This window comes from Aptenodytes forsteri, unplaced genomic scaffold, assembly GCF_000699145.1.
Source record: "Aptenodytes forsteri isolate BGI_AS27 unplaced genomic scaffold, ASM69914v1 Scaffold193, whole genome shotgun sequence".
Lineage (NCBI taxonomy): Eukaryota > Metazoa > Chordata > Aves > Sphenisciformes > Spheniscidae > Aptenodytes > Aptenodytes forsteri.
In genome coordinates this window covers 14,368,811-14,389,614 of record NW_008795405.1, presented here as the reverse complement: position 1 = coordinate 14,389,614, position 20,804 = coordinate 14,368,811, and the positions used below count along the sequence as shown (strand labels likewise).

The 20,804-nt window shown below is 38.1% G+C and overlaps 1 protein-coding gene across 1 annotated transcript in view; it reads left to right on the top strand.

Annotated features, from left to right (window-relative positions):
• SETD3 (SET domain containing 3) overlaps positions 1 to 9,152 on the top strand; it is a 42,683-nt gene extending 33,531 nt beyond the window's left edge. The window contains exons 8-12 of the mRNA XM_009280822.1: positions 623 to 697; positions 3,424 to 3,590; positions 4,237 to 4,322; positions 5,841 to 6,001; positions 6,619 to 9,152. Of these exons, the coding sequence (XP_009279097.1) occupies positions 623 to 697; positions 3,424 to 3,590; positions 4,237 to 4,322; positions 5,841 to 6,001; positions 6,619 to 7,062 (933 nt within the window). The 3' untranslated portion in view covers positions 7,063 to 9,152. The remainder of the gene's footprint in view (positions 1 to 622; positions 698 to 3,423; positions 3,591 to 4,236; positions 4,323 to 5,840; positions 6,002 to 6,618) is intronic.
• The last annotated feature ends 11,652 nt before the right edge of the window (positions 9,153 to 20,804 follow it).

Genomic DNA, 20,804 nt, shown 5'->3' with positions numbered 1-20,804 from the left:
CCACTTTACAGTTTTGTAATTCTTTTTGGAGAAGTACAGGTTTCTTAAGAGAATTTATCCTCTTCCATTGCCTGCTACCATCAAAAAAATCCTTTTAGCATTTTAAGAGTATTACTTAACTTTAGATAAAGGGACTATTTGCAAGTAAATTATAATTCTCTGAAGATTGTATACCCTAAAGATCCACGGTTATCTAATCCTTTTTCATTGAGAGGTCAAAATGTGCTGGCAATTGAAGGATAAAGCACAGCATATAGAGCTGTCAGTGCCTTGCTCCCTTGGGCCTCATGGGAGTGACTGAAAACTCCAGAACTTTATAAGAAGCTGCCGGCTCAGGCACAGGATTGTCTGTGGTCTATGGAAGGTACTTTCCTCAGAGCCTTCCGTTCACTTCAGGTAAGTTATTTCTTCCCTTAGATTTCTTTAATGCAGAGGTTTTTTAAAAAGAGATTACTCAGGAATCGTAAAACAATTACTACCAGCTATATCATATTGTGCAGAGAAAGAAATCTATGCAATTGCTATTGTTAATATCTGTTTCCAATACGACAATGTTTTGTCAATGGTGGAGGAGATAAATATAAAACTCTAAAGGTGCTTTTGTTACTCTTTCCTTGGATAGATCACTACAGGCTACAATTTAGAAGATGACCGGTGTGAATGTGTAGCGCTCCAAGATTTCAAGGCTGGAGAACAGGTAAGGTAGTGTGAACAATTATCCACATAATTGTTCTTTAAGTTTTGTGGACGCTTGGTAACTCCCTACAAAATTTTAATAGCAGAGTGGTGTGGATTAAGCCCTGCTACATTTGAATTTTATTATGCTGAGCTAATTTTGTGTGAAAATACTACCAAACTAAGTAAGTGCACATTTTTCAGAATAAAATATTTTCGATCACTTGGTAGACCCCAACTTTAGGAGAGTTTTGATTCCTCATATTTTAGAGAACTAGTTGAAATATTTAATTTCTGGTAAATGCACATACACGGACACTGAGTTTGGTATTCTGGATGTGATTAATAAAAGGCCATAACCCAAAGGACCAAAGATAAATATATTTTAGATGTGGGGTGTCACTTTGTCTGCAATAGCAAATGGTACAGTCTTTCTTAAAAATGTTGTTGGTTTGTTTCTTGTTAGTCTTCATTTAACAAGAGGTTAAATGCAGTATAGTTGCCAGTCATTTTACCCATGTTGCCATTCCCATCCTTAGTGAAAATGAGAAAGGACCTAAAAATATACTCCCTCCCTTTCACGCAGGCATGCACACATGTACACGCCCCTTCATCCTGAAACGAAAGTACCAAAGGGCAAGTCTTGCAAAGATGCGAGAAGCAGCTCAGAATCCAGTATTTTGTTCAGAACTGCTAAGAAACAAAAATGAGTGCTAAAACTATTGATGCACTGAAGACAGTGGTTCCAGGAGTGTAGGAAATCTCTGGTAGGAGGGTTCCTGTGCTGTGTCAGCAGCCAGCCTAAGCCCTCAAGTGTAGTAGCACTCGGTTTTTCCTACTACTTGTGCAACTGTAGTCAGTATGGCCAGAAAAAGACTTTGGCTGTGAAACATCCTGAAATGTTTTGTAACTCAGTCTCAGAGTTATTACCTTTAGTGTATTATTTTGCCAGTCTTACACTTAATAATATTTTGATTTTCATTTTTCTTATGTATTGTTACCTTCTTTTTTAACAAAGATGTGTCTGAAAAATTTTTTTAAGTATGTCTTTCCAGAGGTGTATTTATCCTCATTGCTATGCTGGGGTTTACAGTGATTGTATATTTTTTGTGTTGCTCTTAGAATTGGTTATGGTAGTCAAATATTTGCTGTTTTTTCCAATACTGGTATGATGAGTTAAAAGGGGTCCACAGTTTTTCCAGAAGTGATCCAATTTATAATTTTCCACAGCTGGCAATGGATGTGTCATATAGCTGTTCTGGCTGCTCTCTCCACTTCAATTATAGAGGCTTCCTCTATTTCGATTTTATTTTAGTAGTTTCACTTCGTCTGCTATTTATCAGATTTTTTTTAAATTTCTGTGCAAACTTTAACTGTTATTGACATCATTAAAGCACTTTAATTATATAATGCTTCAGTCTCTTAACATAATGTGCAGATGTTATTTCTTACAGTTTCAGCAGGAAGAATGTATGATCCTCGCTTTTACTACTAAAGAATGTGAGGCAGCAGAAGTCCACAGAATCTATCAAACACTGGCCTTGAATAAAGCAACTTTCTCATTGTGTTTAATTGGCTTTTTTGTAAAACAGTCTTAGAGTGTGAGAGCGTACTGTATAATCTACACATAAGCGACTTTTAGTTTAATATGAGATGTATCACAGTGGTTTTAAAACTTGAGAGGGTTAGCAAATCTCTCCTTAACCACTGCTTTAACATACCTAGGCAGGTCACTTGTTCATTTTACGAGTGTGTTACAGTATAATGTTTACTATAATTTAATATAACATTTAAGCATTTAGTGCTTAGGATAAATAGTTCTAATCTAAAATTGAAAACAAAGAAAGTAAATGGCATCGTTAGTGTTGTTGAGCCCTTAAGAGAACACTGTGCCTTTCTCTGTCAGCTAGAGAGGAGTGGAAGCTTACAGGTATCCAGAGTATTGCTGTATCCTAAGGTTAAGAAGGGAGTTCTGTAACTGTTGAAACTTTTTTTTTCGATTGACAATTCCGTTATCAAACAAAAAGGGAAAACATCCTCTTGATGCGGGAGAAGACAATTGCTACTCTCAGCTCTTGTCCCATGTACTTCATACAGCCTAGCCCTGAATTAAACACTTTTTGCAGGTTATATTTAGGAACTTCTTTTTTAATGTGAATTAAAAAGTAACCTATCTTTAGATAATTCAGAGTATAACACAAAAATAAATACTGGCTGAACACAGATCAAATCCCTCTGTATGATATACTTTGGTATATCCATGCCTTAAGGTAACATTAAAACAAAAGCAAAGTTGATCCATCAGCAGTGTAGGTTACTTTTTTGGGTGGACATATGGGGGGGGAAATGACCCCAGAAACACTGTTTCTTTTAATGGGCCCTCCTTGTCTCAGATTTTTTAGCCTTTAAAAGGCACAGTATCTTTGAAAGCTTATTTCCATATACTGATATTTTATGACAGTGTGAGAAAAAGCATTTTTATTTTAAAGTATAGAATAAGAACCTCTTCTCTCCTTTCAAAGTCTCTGTTACAGGGATATGTTTACATCTACTTCTAAAGTATATTGCCACACTATATACAGCATTTGAATCGATACCAGAAAACAAAGCGTGTTTCTTTATATAACCAAATATACCTTGTACTCAGAATAGTAACTTTTTCAGGAAATAACTTTCAAATTATGTCAGTTTTGTGAGCTGATCTTAAGCTTTTTTCCTGTCCCTTCACTTCTCTTTTCATCCTTCTAGATTTACATTTTTTATGGCACTCGGTCAAACGCTGAATTTGTGATCCACAGTGGTTTTTTCTTTGATAATAATTCACATGACAGAGTGAAAATAAAGCTTGGCGTGAGTAAAAGTGACAGGCTGTATGCTATGAAGGCAGAGGTCTTAGCTCGTGCTGGTATCCCAACGTAAGTAAAACACAATGCCATGGGTTTTTTTAAAACATTTCCAAAGTATATAGTGCCCAGTAGAGCATATATGAAGCTGTTCTGTGATAGTTTTCTTAGGTGTAATATTTCTCCTGTTTGTATAGCAAATTAAAGTTACTGTAATAATATTTACAGAAGTTCTCTGAGCTATATTATCATCTAATTTGGACCATATATAAGGAAAAAAGCCTTTGCTTTAATAACCATTTGAGCAAAAACAGAGCGAGGATTAATTTGAAGCAATCTGTGGTTTTTCTTTCTTTCCTATCCCTTGCAGACATACTATGATGCTCAGTATGTGAACCACAGCATTTTCTTTTAGTCTTTTCAGTCCAGAGGGTACTGTTAGGAGCAGCAAACGTGAAACATTGCATTTTCATGAATTTATTATGAAAGCCGTATAAAAATAATTGTAAGTGTAAAATTGTAGAGATAATTATTTTTTTCAGATACAGGTTAAGGAAGCTCTTCCTCAGTTTGAACTAGTATTAACTAATTTTTTAAAAGTTACTTTTGTAACAGTACATTTGTTGTATACTTTGAACTTATTTCAACATAAAAGGCCTTAAAGGTATGACAATAGAACTTGCATTTACTGTTGCTGTTTGATTGTTTCTTTTATTAGTTCTAGTGTTTTTGCCTTGCACTCCACTGAGCCTCCAATCTCTGCCCAGCTTTTGGCTTTCCTTCGAGTGTTTTGTATGAGTGAAGGTAAGATGTTTCTGGAATTCCTAAAGCATGAGGTGATGCAAATTTTTTTTTTCTTTTTTTTTAATCTCCCAGGCTGTTGTGAATGAGTGAGTTTTGGAGCTTGATCTTTAGTTCTTAGGTTTAAAAATGGTTCACAGAACAGGGTTATCATGCTTAAAATCACAGCATATTAGCCATCACTGCTAGAATCATCTAGGTATGGAGTTGGAATATTTTGTACTGTAGGAGAAATATGGAAGAGACATTTCAAAGTTGAGTATTTCCAATATTTTGGCAATTTGTAATCTAAAACCAACTTATGTATTTGCAAACTGTCTTTGTAGCGTTTCTCTTACGTTAGGGGGTTTTATGGGGAAAATATATGTACAATTAATAAATATTCACCTAATTTGTGCATGTGAAACTTCTGATTAAATACTTGTAATAGCTGCTTGCTGGTTAGATGCAGTTTTGGAGGTTATAGATGTGACAGTTTTTCATGACAGTGAGAGAATTCCCTTGCAGTTAGGGATGCTGTGCGGATGATGTGGATTTTAATACCAGTAGGAATACTGAAGTTAAGTTTTTGCGTGTGCTCTATTTGCTTTCTTCAATAAAAACAACCTATGTTATTTAGTGTCATGCCTTCACTGCATCCTGTCATCCATCGTTTAGAACTTACTAAGAAATTAGCATAGAATAGAATAACTCAGTTGGAAGGGACTTACAACGATCATCTAGTCTAACTGCCTGACCACTTCAGGGAAGTAAATTCAAGTAAAGAAAATTTTAGGATGCTGATGAGGGGGTGAATTTTGGCTCAGAGAAGAAAATATAGCTAGTAAACATTTTAATTGCGATACTCTGATACATGATTGTGCTCAGATTATTCATATGTCTTAAATACTGTATAAGAAAACTTTATTGAGAAACTACATGCAAGTGGTTCGTGAATTTTGTGATAGCTGTTTTGCAGGAGTGAAATTTGGTAATTAAAAGATTAATGGAATTTGTGTAATGTCAAGGAGCTGATTAAACATTTTCTACTCTGTGTGAGGTTTGTTTGATGGATATCTCTTCTGACCAACCATAGGGAGTTTCTGCTACTGAAAAAGATTACTAAAAGAATAGGAAAAATAATTCCATTGCTATTTGCACACTCTGGCCTGTTCCTTTTATTAGCAAAAAGTTCGCTGAACTCTTTAAAGAATTGCTCCCTTTTGTTTATCAAGTATTATAGAAAACATTCCATCTCACTGTCACAGAGTTACGCTGTGTCTAAGAGGCTGTGGTATATAAAGTATCTTTATTTCAGAGTGGAGCAGAAGGTCCATTTTCTGCTAACCTCAAGACTTCCAGTTGCCTCTTTGAGGAGAATCCTAGAAATAACCAGCATATCTGATAATTCTTATTTGAGGAGAGGGTTTTTTGTTAGCTACTCAAAGCTATACTATTGAAAATAAATCTTTCTGCAGTTTATCAACTGACAAAGTGAATGATGAGATTGTTTTTAACAGATTGGTTTTATACTTATTGCAGAAGAGCTGAAGGAACACTTGATAGGCGAGCATGCCATTGACAAAATCTTCACTCTGGGGAACTCCGAGTTTCCCGTTAGCTGGGACAATGAAGTTAAACTTTGGACATTCCTAGAAGCTAGAGCATCCCTTCTTTTGAAAACCTATAAAACAACTGTGGAGGTAAAATTGTCACGATATGTAATTTAAATGCTTGAAATGTTTTGTGTTATGATTGTAGGGAAAGATATTTTGTCCCCCATCTTGACTTTACAAACTTTAATCTGAATGTTAGTACATAATTCATTCTGTACTTTTTAAAGTGTAGAAACAGGTTTGCATTACCTAAGGAAAATCAAGTAAGACTGCAAAAAAGAAAATTTTGTTAATGTAATTTTGTTAATATATTTTTTCTCTGATTCTCCAAATAGAGGCTACCTGCTTTTTCTCTGCAAGTGAAATGGGCAATCAGTTTCAACTTGCTATTAGTTGCATTCTCCAGTCTGCAAAGAAATGTGCTACTATTGCGAGCGTATAAGTGAACCTACATGTTTCATATATTTGTGAAGTCTCCTGACTTTGCTTGTTATGCAGGCTGATCTGTGTGGAGAAATTTTTGGCTTCTTTGTGAATTCTTGACAAATTTCACTGGGACTCCATGCAGACCCCCTCATTCATGTCCATTTGGTTCAGCCTGAAGAACCTAGTGTCACTTAATGTTAACGCATAGAGAGAAAAGTTGCGGGATTTTTTTATTGCTTTGGTTGTTACTAACAAACTTGCTTTTGCTTTTCTAACAGGATGATAAGTCCTTCTTGGAGACCCATGATCTTACTTCACATGCGATAATGGCTATCAAATTGCGCTTAGGTGAAAAAGAGATCTTGGAGAAAGCAGTAAAGAGTGCAGCTGCTAGCCGAGAGTATTATACCAAACAAATGGCAGATGGAGCTCCGCTTCCTAAATATGAAGAGAGCAATATTGCCTTGTTGGAGAACACTGTGGCAGACTCTAGACTCCCTATTGTCTTGAGAAACCTAGAAGATGTGGAAGAGCAAGGGGACTTGAAGATTGATGAAGCTATTGATGCTGAAGTCACAGAGAATGGGTTTGTAAATGGTGAAAACTCTCTATTTAATGGCACCAAATCAGAAAGTCAAAATCTAAATAAAGAGAAAAGCAACAGAGAGACTGAAGATGCCAAAGAATCTTCTTCAGAAAGTACTGATGAGGTTAAAGAATAGTCCTAAAATTTTACTTTCTTGTGAAATTAAATTAGCTGAAGTTTATGAACAGTGCATTTATGTTGGTGTGTTTCTTTGTTAACATTTCTCTTTCTGCAGAGAAAAATGTTATTGCTGCTTTATATAAAAATGAATTTTTAAGTTATTTAAAAGATTTAGCATCCCTTTTAAATTAAGATTGCCATCTTGCTTTCAGGCAAAAACTGGGGAAAGAGGTGCCTTTGGAAGATTTTGCAGCCCTATGTTGAACCAAATGTATTTTCTTCCTGGGGAAGAATTAAGCTCTTCTATCTGCTGTGCTTTTGTTGTTCTGTCACTCTGACTACCGAAATTAAAAGCTTGCTCTGCCTCCTGCCAAGAAAAGCAGAAGGCAGGACTGACTCGGTATTCAGCATGAAGGTGGGAGAGCAGTACAGCAGAAAACTGGATAAGAGGATCAGAAACTTGGGAGACTGGAGAAAAACCTGCTTAAAATCAGGTATGCCAGTCCAGAAAAAGGTAAGGTGGCAACCTTATGATTGGTAGTTTTAAATGTTGATGAGAATCCAAATTATATACACTTAAAGTGATCTCTGAAGATTTCAGTTTACTTTGTCTTTTGTTTACTGTATAAAAATATCTCATCTTTCTTCTTCAGTCAGAGTTAGGCTGCTACAATACAACATTCACCAACTTTTAAAGGCTGACTTCTTTTTATTTCCAGGCGGTACCTTTTATTTACGAGGTTGGCAGTACTACTGGAGAGTTTGAAAGCAGATAGGCCAAGCCGTAGCTTTAAACTGTACTGTTCAAAGTGAGGTCACTTCCCAGCTTCTTCAGGTTTTCACAACTAGCTAGAGATTTTCAAAGCTACACTTTTGACGAAACCATTATTAAAAGGAAAATATGATTAACATTCCTGTCTGCTACTCCTTCATTTCTGTGTTGTTGGATGTAACGCTGAATGTGACATGGTTACCTGATCTTACTCAACTTCATCTTTTGCTTAAGATATTGATTGATGCTGTTTTCTTGAATGAAATGGCGGGCAGGCTAATGTATTTTTGGCCCAAGTCCAGACCGCAGCCAAGTCTGCAGTACGCTTTGCCATTCAGATTGCGTCTGTCTGATGCACATTTCTTGGGGTACCTCCACAAGTTAAGCAGGTCTACTGTCTCCAGCAGTTTTGGTCACCCTCATACTGTATGTTTTAACTTCTAGGTGGAAACAATACAATCCTAGCACAGTGCAATGTCAGAACAATGGTAATTCCAAGGATCGACTTTGAAATTACCTGGGTATTGGGAGGAGAGGAGGGTGGAATATTTTTATTTTGTGGGTGAATGGAGAGGAGTATAAAGTGATTTAATTCTGTCCTCAAGGACTTTGTCTTTTACCTTTGTATCCTTAAGTTCAAGATAATGGATGGACAAGCTTGGACAATTGTTTAAAGCTCAATAGATGTTGCAACCTGCTCATCCGAGATCAGCTGCAGTAAAATGTCTTTTGGCATATTCATAGTTTTATTAGGTTTTGCTTCTTTTATACTGCAGCTTGGAAAATGTGTTCTTGCATAAATCTTTGGTGCAATACACATGACAAGTAGTGACTTCCTTTCAGGTTGTCATAGCAGTTTTGGTGTTTGGCTAGTATCAGTGCGGGGAAAATAGAAAAAATAGTTTTTTAAAAAAATATTTCACTAAGAATGGCACGTTGCCATTGCACCTTGGATATTGCTTCACCACTAACAAGATGCTGGACCAGTATTTTTGTAACTATACGCTGCCTTTGGTAGAATGTTATGAATTGTTGTCTTGACAGTTTAAATGTCACACAAAAGTCATTACATTTCGGTATTTATTAGGACCAATATTCCATTTCTGTTTCTGCCACTTACATTGCACAACGTTGTACTAGATACTATGATGCAATCCTGAAACTAGCCTTCCCTGAAAATTATAACTGTAATTCAGAATTTAAATGCTTTGATTCAATCTGATACACTGTATTTTGTTCCAGTATTTGCTGATATCTATGGCTTAGCAAAGCCTGTGGTCACCACAGGACAGAATGTGTGGGTTTTCTTGAATAAAATATAGTTCTACCATGTCTTCCCTAGTGAGTGTATTATACAAACAAAACCTCTGCCTGCTCCTGACTGCTGTATCTTTTGGGGTCTGTGGAGAGAGGAATAACTGTCCAGGTGTACAGATTAAAGGAGAAATAGCTGGCAAATAAAAAAGAGGGATTCTAGTAAACAGAAAGGGAAAGTGGTCTATGAGGCACACGGTCAAATTCTTACTCTTCGTGTTAGCGTTATTTAGAAAAACACGTTGTACACAATAAAAATAGTAATCTAATTTTGTAATTTGCATTTTTCCTCTATGCATGTAATGGTTTCTCAGAAGCACTAACCTAAAACTTAAGCTTTTGAAAACTGAGGTGGAAACAAAAAAAATTGGCACTGATGAGCCCTTATTACCATCTGTCATGAAAACAGACCTTTCAAAGCATTTTAAAGTTAACTTTCTTCATAATGTTTGGTTAAGAGGCTGTTCACACTAATCCCAGGCTAAATGCCAAATCTTGCTTCTGTTTAGCTAGCTATCTGAAGTATTCCTGTAAGAAAGACATCACTTGGATTTCTCGGACTGTTCTCCAAAAACAAAAGAGGGGAAAAAGAGCCCTTCTGAATTTTGCATGAACCTGCCTACTGATTAATCGTTTCCCTAACAACCTATAACTTCTTTGGCTCTATACTGCAAGACGATGTCCGTAGAGCCCTGTTGATAAATGTACAAAATTGAGCAGCAACCTCCACTCTGGAAAAAATGCTTGTAAAGTATATAAACTCAACCTTAGCTTAAGTGCTGTCATGAGCACACGAGAGCTGAGAGCCTTCTGGCTGTGGAGGTAAGATGGTTTAGCATCTTGGCTAAAATAAGTTGTGTTTTAGCATCTTGGCTAAAATAAGTATTCCTTCCTTTGGACATTGTTAAAAGGCGGCATGGACAGAAAACCTATGCAACTCAACAGTAGCTGCATTCTTGAGGCTAATTTGCCTTTAGAGGGGAATGATCATCATGGAGTCAAGAAACTTGCCTCTTTAAAGGTACACTGGAAGCTTTAGGTTACGCAAACTGTTCTTCTCTAGTTCACGTCTTTAGAAACGCTATTTAGTATCTGCTGCTGCCACTTCTATCACCCTTATTTTATCGAAAGGCACATGAAGTAATTATGAAAGGTAATTTGAAGTGTTTCAGTCTGATGCAGTAAAGATGCTCCCAAAATCCACTGCTCTTTTTTCTGATTTTACAGACTGAAAGTCAGTCCTTGCTATTTCTCGTACTCTGTGCCAAACAGGAGTGTTCAGAAAAAACATCGCTCTACCAAATTTATCTGATAAAGCAACACCCATTATTCCTTTTTCTCTAGAAGATTTTTAACTGATCCTTGTTGAAGTCAGATATGACCACATGATTTTCACATAATTACCATCTATATTTAATAGTTTCTAACATGCTTCCTTCTTCGAGTGCATTGCTTGCTGTACAAAGAACAGCATGTAAATTGGTGACTCATGGTTAGAAGAGCTTCCTTAGGATTTCTCGGTTTCTACATCTATTTCCTAACAAATGCCACAAGTTTGGAAACCATGTGGAGGATTTTTCAGTTAAAATAAATAAATTGCAACCCATACTTAAGAAAAAAAAGCCACAAATGGTCCTGTATTCTTTTGGGGTTTATGTCTCCTTAGGTTCACTGGTGTATTCAACGTATTTCAAAACTGAACGACTGCTATAGAGTTTGTGTAAATGCCATAAACTTGAGCTTTAGTAATACAAGTGAAATCTATCTATGATAATTTGTTTAGTGAAAACCACAAATTGCAATTTTGCCAAAATCCGAAGCGCCTATCCTATGGTACCAAGCAGAAACCAAAACACCCATTTTTTTTTCCCCTTTTTTGTAGCCTTTTGCTGAGTATGGAGTGCTCTAGTACTTACACTCCTGGATTAATATGCTTGAATAAGCTGTTTTGTGTAGCGGTGTACATTGGGTGGTGTAGGGTACTCATGGACTTCTAACAAAATGCGATTTTTGCCTTGTATGCTGTCTTTAGTCATTAACAGTGGCCTTTATTTTCAGTGTACATAGACATAGAACTTCACTTACAAATTAAATAATATCTTTTTTTTTTTTTTTTTACATTGGTAGCAGCATGAACTGGACCTGGCAGTTTACAAAAGCAATCACATTGGTCGTCAGTGTTTGCATTGCCCAGAAAGGGTTGCACAGTCTGTACTGGAATGGTTGGAAACCAGAAAGCATTTGACTTCTGCCTTTGTCTCTCATGCTAGGAAGCCTTAACAGCTGGAGCTGGTGCCATTTTTCATCATGAAAAACTACGCTAGATAGGGGAGGAAAGCAAGGAGATGTTCTTAAGTGGAAAATAAAAGCTGGACAGCTGAACACTAGCTAGCTTGTCTCGGAGGCAGTGGTAGCTATCCTGAAGGATAAGAAGTTTAGGAATTATTTCAGTGAGTGTTCAAAAAAGAGGATAGTAGAAATACTGTACTGTAATTACTGTGGATTTTTAAGCAAGCCGTACATTTCACAATTGGACAAGGGCTTCACTTTCCCTAGGAACAGGTGAAAGCGTATGAATTACAAACTGTTGTAATGTGTTAATCTGGCAATGAAGAACAGATGTAAGTGGCTGCTTGCCTTGTTGTCAGTGCTGAGGACAACCTGAGTGAAGTCTGGGTTGGAGTCGCTGTTGTCCGTTAACTTGCTCCTCTGCCGTTGTGGGAGAACTACTCAACACCGAGGGGGTAAGGAAAAGCTTTATGAATCCAGCATGGAAGGATTGGACAAAGCCACAGAGAGCAATATGAAAATAGAAGATAGTGTTGTATTCAGGACACTCACCTGAAACGTAATGTGTCTAGACTTGGGGACCTTTGTCCAAATAATATTTTTGTGTATAGGACTATTTTATTATATAAAGTTGATCAAGCACAGAAGAGGCTTTTGAACCCGAGCCTTCCATCTTCCAGGTGATTCCTTCTGTTAACTGCGCTCTGACCTCCTTTTATTTCTGTTTTTCTGATTTTTATTATTTAAAGATTTTTGGGTATGTCAACGCAGAATTATTATTTTTAACTTCCCAATTTGGAGAAATTAGACAATCATTTTCAAGTTAAATCCAGTTCAGACGTGGCAAAATAGGTAATGCTGACCACCACAACTTGTGCCTTTGAGCAGCTTTACGTGAACTGGAGTGAAACAGATCCGTAGCCCTTTGAGACTTGACTTTGCTTCTTCAGAAAGGTGTTTAAAATCTGCATGAGGATAGGGAATAAAATCCTGTGTGTGTGAGGAATGTTGATTTCCCAACTGAATCAGCATTACTTATGCACAGATTCAGATACCACCAGAATTACATAACTGAACTTAAAAACTTTTGATTTTATTTAATATTAAGCATATATTGTTCTTGGAAACTGGGCCAACTTGACAGCCCTGAACATACAAGTCATTTGTCCTCCAAATAGAATCAACGGGTGCAAAAAATAAGTTTCTCTGTAGCATCCCACTGCTCTTCCTCTGTGTGACAAGACCAACAGTAGCCTAATGCCAGCGTGGTGCCTTGTTTCACTTATAGATGTTACCGGCCGGGTAACCTCTTGCTTTGTGTCAGGCTGGGGCACCTACCCATTCCCTAGATGCACTTGCTATCCATAGGAGAAATACTGACTGTCCTCCTGGCCAATTCATCTATTTGACATGGTGGCATGGAAGTCAGCAGGTTTTGCGTTCTGCTGCTGACTTGGTTCCGTGCAAATAGAGTATTTCTTTTTGTGAATGCTGTTTGATTTAAATATTCTGCCGTTTGTTGTCGTATTTGCAAAAGTTGTCTGTTTCTCCTCTGTAAGGCTGAAATTTGGGAACTACGTAGGTGTCCTGCATCCAGCAATTGTTTCATGGTATGGGTTAAAGCAAATTCATTTCCCTTTGCTTTATTCCATGCTGGTTCACCACTTTCTGTGCTGTTAGTAACTCAGCCAAGGCTCCTAATTTCAGCGCTAATAAGTGGGGTTGTATACAGATTTGTGGTGCAAAGGTATGAAATATTAAAACTGAATCTCCATACTGAAAGAGGCGTGCACAAACAGCCTCCTATGAACTGCAAAGGAATTTTTAGATTAACCTGAATATCTGTAAGAAAGCCCCACTGCCTTGCAGCAATTAATTCAAGTGATTGGATGCTAGGAATGGTTTATTGTAATTGCACACAGGTAGTAATTTATTAGGGTGGCTGTTTCTTTTGGCATATGTCAAGAAGGTCAGAGTTTAGACTTTTTTGGACATTAACCTAGTCTTCTGAAACTCTGAAGTTCCACTTTTTGGTCATTAATTTCATACATGCTGAGATTGTGACAATTAACCCACTTAATAAAGGTCAAGTTTCAATTTTTTCCAATTTCTGGAACACTTAACTTTATTCCTTCTTGAAAATGGGCAGATACAGAATGATAAATAGTTATTAAATGAGAACGAAGATGTAGTTCTGCTGTCAAGATACTATTGAACGGTTAGTAACAAAAGGACCAGAACTGCTATGGATTTGAAGTAAAAGGAATAGCGTAAAACAGACTACAGGAAAAGTATAGATCACAGTAAGCTGTTTAAAAATCATTTCCACCAACATCCCTGTTAACTTACTCTACCTTAGCTTCTAATTATGCAAATCCATAATTTGTCCCTTTAATTTTTTTCATGTATACATGTGATTTTTCCCACAGCTCTAAAGCAGCATCTAGCCACAGCTGAAAGACATAAACAAGCAAAAAGTGAATAAGGAAACAGTGGTGGTGTTTTCAGATGGCCAAAGCCTAGTTATACTGCATTTTAATAATATCTGCATTTCAATGAGCCACAGGATTAGATAAAAATAAACCCTTGGTTCTATGTGGTGGCATCAGTTCCTAAAGGATACATTGGTATGTTGGGTCTCTTAAGCTGTCACTTAAAAATTAGAGCTGAATTATGTTGTCGTTTTTGAAACCTCTGAAAAATATCCATCAAACAGCATATTTATTAATTTTAAATTGCATCACCCATTGAAAAAGTGTTTGCAGATGAATCAGAAGTAGTCATTTTCTATGTTAATAAAATCATTGCACCTTTAGTATTATGTCAGTGCTGAGTGATTTTTGGAAACCTATTTTTCACATACATTTTCGCATAGTTTTTAGGTATTGACTAAGATTGTGAGTCCTGCAGTATTGCTGCAGCAGTTTTATAGGTTGATGCTGAACACTTTAATGCGGGAATGACACACAAATCTTTCAAAGAATAAGAAGTTGTGTATTGAAAATAATAGTTTCCTGTATAATTTTTTCATGAAGTAGTACTATTAGCCAAACCTTAGAAATGGAGATATTGTCACAAATTGTCAGTCCTGTTTTGTGGAAGCTGCAGCTCTGGGCTTCTGAAGAGGCTCACTTCAAGTACAGGGGTATGAGGTATCTGGCACTATTAACACGTGCACCAATGTAATTGCACAACATTCATATTCTAATATCATCACTCAAGATTAGATGAAATTATTTCTCCCCTGGAAAAAAAGTGTGGCTTTTGAGTTTAAAATACTGCAATACAGTTTGGCACTCGTGGCTTATTTTTCATGGGAGATGTTTAGCTGTTGCTTTAAAAACTCTTGCATTGTCCCCAGAGGTTTTTACACACAAACACACGCGCACACGCACTTGTGATACTCTCTGCCCCTTCTCCCTTTGAAAGGAGTTATTAGCCTGCGCTAATGCTGTCTAAATGCTCACTAGTTAGTAGCAATACTTGAGGGACAGATGATTTATAGCCACTTGATTCAAAAGATTTTCAGCTAAAGCTAAGTAATCATTTCAAATGATCAAATATCATCTGCCACGAGAAGCAAATATGCAGCACAATGATAGTTATCCAGCTTACTCTCGGCAAAGTATATTAATCTTTTCTTCAGATTTTACTTTTGGGAGTAGTAATAGTCTCTGACAGAACAGTTCAGTCATCTTAAGCTGAGTTTCAAGAAGGAGCAGCATTTCTCCTCAGTGAAATGAGGTTCAACAGGTAGAACTTCAGCCTAAAAATGATGTGCAGTCTTGAGGTGGACCTCGTGATTTTGCATCACAAGAAATGAGCTAGCCTTTTCCTCTTCTTTCTCTTTATTAAGAAAGCTATTTTTGTTGTCCATATTGGGCAACTATATAAAAATAGGCAAGCTTTATATCTTGGCAGGATTAAATGAGAAGTGTGTGTGTCTTTTTTCATATCCTTGAATATCAAAACAAGACAAGCCTATTTAGGAACAAGGATTTTATTGCTTAACATATATTTGCATCAAGCAGTGAGGACATTCACTTTCATGGCACGTTTTCTCCCAATGGTTTCCAAATGCCTCGCAGCTCTCACAAAGCTGAATTTTTGCAGTACTTTTCTGAGATGAAGAAGGGGCTACAATAGGGTGGCAGAGCCTGAACGTGTGGTTCTGGTCACGAGAGATGCCTTTGTTAAATGTTTTCAGGATCATGTGAAATAGTTTTGTGAACAAACTACAAGATTGTTTCTAGAAAGAGAAAAAAAATGTGCCTGCTACTTTTTAGAACAAATGTTTACTAAAATAAGCAGTTCATCTTTAGAAATGGAAGATCATTAAGCAATGGGGTTTTTTTCTCCCTAGCCATGGATTGCGGGAAGAAAGTAATGCTGTAACAGCAATGCTAAGCCTCCCCCAAGGACAGGCTGACATTCACAGGTGTAATTGTACCTGTTCTGATCGAGACTTCTTCTCTGGGTTCGGTGATGGCAAATGCAAATAAAGTGTTAGCTTGGAAAGCACTGAAGAACACATAATGATACGGTCTGGTCATCCTATTTCCAAGATATAAAAAGCCAAATATAGATGACAAAATCAAGGTGGAGCTTCTATATGAGACCCTCTAAAGGCTTTTTAAGGTAAAGAGTAGTTGTGATACAGATATGCAAAGCAATGAACGGTGCTGTAGGGAAAGGCATAGCTGGTTGATTTAGTGACAAAATGTTCTCTCAGGAAGGTATTGGTCTAAACTGCACATATCTGCAGGAAAGGGTGAGATTTAGCACGTCTTCCACGTGTAGAATACTTCTGGAAAGATTGAATCTGTCAAAGCATCCCTATTTTGATGTTTCAAGGCTGATTTGTTAAAGAAACACAACCTGGGCAGTGACGTGATCTCTCTGCATTTCCCTACATGTTACTTGTTTCTTAAGTTGATTAAGGCTTAAGTGTTAAGAATTTGTTGCTCAGCTTCAAATTTGACAAAACGGTGGAAATCTCAGAGATTGCTGAGTCCCATGAAAAACACCAGCCAGGTAGTGCCCTGCTTTAGGGACAGACCTGCTTCATAAACTCCTATGTTGTTAGCCTACAGAAAAACCATGTGGAGACAGCCCCAGTCACAGTTCATGGTCAAACGTGAGAGCCAGAAGAAAAGCATGCCTTGTTCACAAAAGCCACTTAAATTTAAAACCTCTGATTTGGGTTTGAAATGACCTTTTATTTAAGAGTGTAAGCTAGTATGATTTAAAGACTTCAACCCATTTCTTTGAAATGTTGAAGCAAAATATTCAAAGTGATCAATATCTTAATAACTTTTTGTCCTTCGCTGCAAATGGTCAAGAATGAATTTTGCTGCAAATTGAAGAACAAACTTGGATCTGGATTGGAAAGTTGCTTTTTCGTCCAGCCACAGTCCCATTCATCCTTCTCTACGTAGGAGGACCAGGAGCAGTCTGAAGGGAAGGGAACCTCAAACTGACCCAACAAAATGTAGTTGACCACTGACACTTCGTGCTATAGCAAACAAAACAAGAAACCCACCACTCAGGAGGAGTTTGAAAAGGCAAAGCATTGGTCTTAATGCTTCAGATTTCTGTTAAAGGAAATAGACAAAATTAAGAAGATAATTAGCCCTCAGCCCTAAGATTACAAGCAGATTCAAATTGAGGAGGGAAGGTAGAATCTTATCCCATGGGCAGGTAATTACGCAGTTGTCTAAGGAGAAAGGTTTTTGCATTGCTTTTGATGCTTTTTCTATGCATGACAAAATGGAAGTTCAGTGGTCTGAGCTGGATTTCCTACATTCCTCCAAAGACCAGTCAGACCGAGTCTTTGATAACAGACTCATCAGTTTGGCAATATGGAGCTTGAGGAAGTGTGCATAAGTTTCTGTCCTATTTTATTTTATTTGAAAACCTTTTTTTGAAGATCAGAGCATACTTACAATTTTTGTAGAACTCCTAAATCATTAAACTTACCACATATGCTTATAAATGGCTTTTGTAGTCTGCTCCAGTTTTTTCATATGCTGGGTTTATATCAAGTAAACTGGAATAAATGCAGGCTCCTGACTCCCACCTGATTCTTGATATCCCCAGGAACACTTGCTGGCACGTTGAGTTAACTCTCTACCACTTGAAATAGCCACTAAATAAGGTCCACATGCTTTCCACCTTTCTGACCTTTTTGGTTTAGTTACCAGTCAAAATGGAGCACGTAAGTGGTACACCAACATCAGTAGAGGTTGATACGGCTGTTCATCATCTTCAGCCTTCACAGGCTCCTAGAAAGTGCAGCTGCTTTGGTCAGCCGGCATTTGACTATAGGACCTCACCAGTTACTAATATGAAGGAGGAGAACGAGCATAGAGCAGGTGCCACTGAGGTGGTTGAAAAGGCTGGGACAAAATAATACAGATAGAGCAATAGTAATGAGTCAGTTGTAAACGTAACCTCAAACACAGAAATGTTAAGCCTAATAAGCCTAAAAATCTGAAGTGTGTCAATTTTCCTGTTTGTTTAGGTTTGTTGGGATTTTTTTAACATCTTTCCTATTTGCAAGATCTCTAAAGACACCCGTGCCCTCTCTCTGGTAAAGGGATAAATATGATACTTATTGGAATGAGATCTCATTTTGTTCCGTTTCAAACCAAATAAGTGTACTTTAGAGATCACGGGAAGTCTGTAAAGGGATTTACCTCCAAAGCTAACAAACCAGCCACGGAACAAACAGAGAATAGCCCTTGTTTGAAGTCAGTGCTTCCAAAACCACAGTATGTTGGCACTCCAAGTGCCAGTTTTTTCCTTTGTAAAGCATGCTACAGTGTTCTGGAGCAAGCGCCTCACACTGTGGTGCAGGATCTCTACCATGGCTGTCCCTCTTTCTCCTTTCATTGACATGCAGAGAAAACTACAGCATGGACAGTCTTCGTTGCATCATCCTCCATATCTGTAAGCAGAGTTTCAGACGTTGTACTACTTCTGTCTGGCTCAGGTGGGTCACAGGAGAAGATTATTTCATTAGTAAATGTAAGAACTGCAGAAGGACTCGGTGTTAGCTGAATCTCAGGCCAGAACCTTAGACACGGGCTCCAGACAATCCGTTCATCCCACAGCAGGGAACAGCTGACTCTAAATGTGCATCCAGGAGTGCCTAACTTCAGACATGACCGAGCCAAACTCACAGGGTAGGTGCATCCCTGATTTCAGCACGAGTAGTGTCACCCTTTTTTTTAAAAAAGGACCTGACCATTTCCTGTGCCCTCTGAAGGGTCTGGAAAGAACCCCTAATTAACAAGCTATTCTGTTGTGTTTCTGCCTGAATCTCATCAGGCAGTGGCTGGTACCACGTGCAGAGCACTATTTCTTAATTCTCTCTCCTTCACTTCATACTTATCTCACTTTAGAGAGTGTGAAATTTTTCAGTTCATTATGTTCTGAACTGTTATTTAATTGAAGCCCCTAATGTTCAGTCAGTACACATTGCACACAGTCATTTAAAATATTCCAGCAGTGCACATTTTTTATAAGTGGTTCAATTGAAAGTGATCAAGGTTTGAGACTTCCAGCCTATAAAGGCTTCTGCTGTGGAAATGTGAAGTGCTGCTCTCAATAATTTCAAACTGCTTCCTAAGCAGGCCCTCTGTTCTGACTGTCTTAAACTGCAGCATAATTTCTCAGCACGGTGTATGCCCAGCACCTCCATTTAATGTCTCACACAGAAAGGAGCAAGCTGCAGGATTTGATGGAGCCCACTAGCTGTGGAGTGTGGTGGGAAGCCTTCCCCTCTGAACAAAGCAGTTGGGTGGGAGATTTTTGTTTCCCTCACCCCATCTTGTCCAGAAGTACTGGAACAGTGACTGCCCTTTCTTCTGCATGGTGTGTGTCATGCTTGCAGCTTTGCCCTCAGTTCCATGAACTCGTGTGTGCAACTGTGTGAGATAGGAGCACAGAGAGTCTCTCCAAATTGATTTCTTCCAGCAGAACACTCTGGAACTCCAGTGTTGTAAGGAGGACGGCACCCTAGAGGAAACTAGGAAGAACCATGGCATTGGGAGCTCAGATCACAACCAACTGCAGTTTCACTGCCCCGGAGAGAAGCCATGGTGAAGAGAAGATACTACCCAGGGATTAGGTGCAGCCGTGCAGCTATTTGAAATTTACTCTGCCTGTATTTTGGTCATGGCTGCAACCCGTGTCACCATCACAGACTGCAAGCTTACTTTTCTTCCATTTTCCATAACCTGTGCGTTGATGATAAAAGGAACTGTGCCAGGGGATGGTCGTCTTCAATCTTCCCAAGCCTGATTCTGCACAGCAAAGGAAAGGCTGTATTTATGAGGGAGAAAATGAAGCTCACCACCTCCCTTCTCCTGCTGCTCAGAGCAAAATGATACTCGGGGATTACGAGTTGTCTGTTGTGGTGGGGCAAGCTAGTGACAGTGGTAGACAACACTGTGTACTGTATGGAGAAGAGTCTCCATCACTTTTCAGCATTCAAATTTAAAGCTGAAGATGAGTCAGAGATTCCAGTTTTCTTGAAAATGTTTGGTAATCTCTAGTAATGACCTAGTCTAACTAAAGAACAAGCACTTGTTAAAGGTCATTTATCTGAGTAGAGAAAAGTGTTCATTTTCCAAGTGCTGTCATCTTCTACTTTAATTAATATCAGCCGTGTATGCTGTTGGCAGTGGCTTCAAATGTTGTAGCATGGGAAGACTGGACTTCCAGTGACATTTTTAATGAAAAAATGTAAATCGTCTCTCACAAATGCTGTAATCGAGGTGTTCATTAGCTAACCCTGGACTGCAGAGGAACACCTATAGAAACAAGCTGAACTCTGAATCTTGGATAATTTTGTAGGAATGAGAAGTCTTGCAGACACAACCCAGTCCGTTGCTATCAGCTAGGGACATGTCTGAAGAGGCACGGTCCAGGTAGCTGAAAAGACCATGAAAAAGACAGATGAAGCACAAGGAGGCAGGATCTACACTACTGATGCTTAATGGAAATGTAGGGCAAGTAGCTCAGGAACCTGCAGATTTGGGAAACTGCTTCTGTGAAGATCCTTATCCTGATCCTTTAAAAAGATTGATGAAAGCCCTGAAGCACAAGCAGAAGCTACTATATCCTTTCCAGAATGCACTAGGAGTAATCACTCCAACTCTAGATTTATACCTTAAGGCTGGAAGGGTCCACTAGATCAGTGACTCTGACCTCCTCAATTATATCCAGTTGCCCGGTACATGTCCATAATGTGCATTTGGCTAAGACAAAGGCATCCAATGTTGATACAAAGATAGGAAAAGATGGTGATTGCATTGCTATTCTTTGCAGCTTGTTTTGACGTTTAATCACTCTCACATTCAAAAAAAATATTTTCC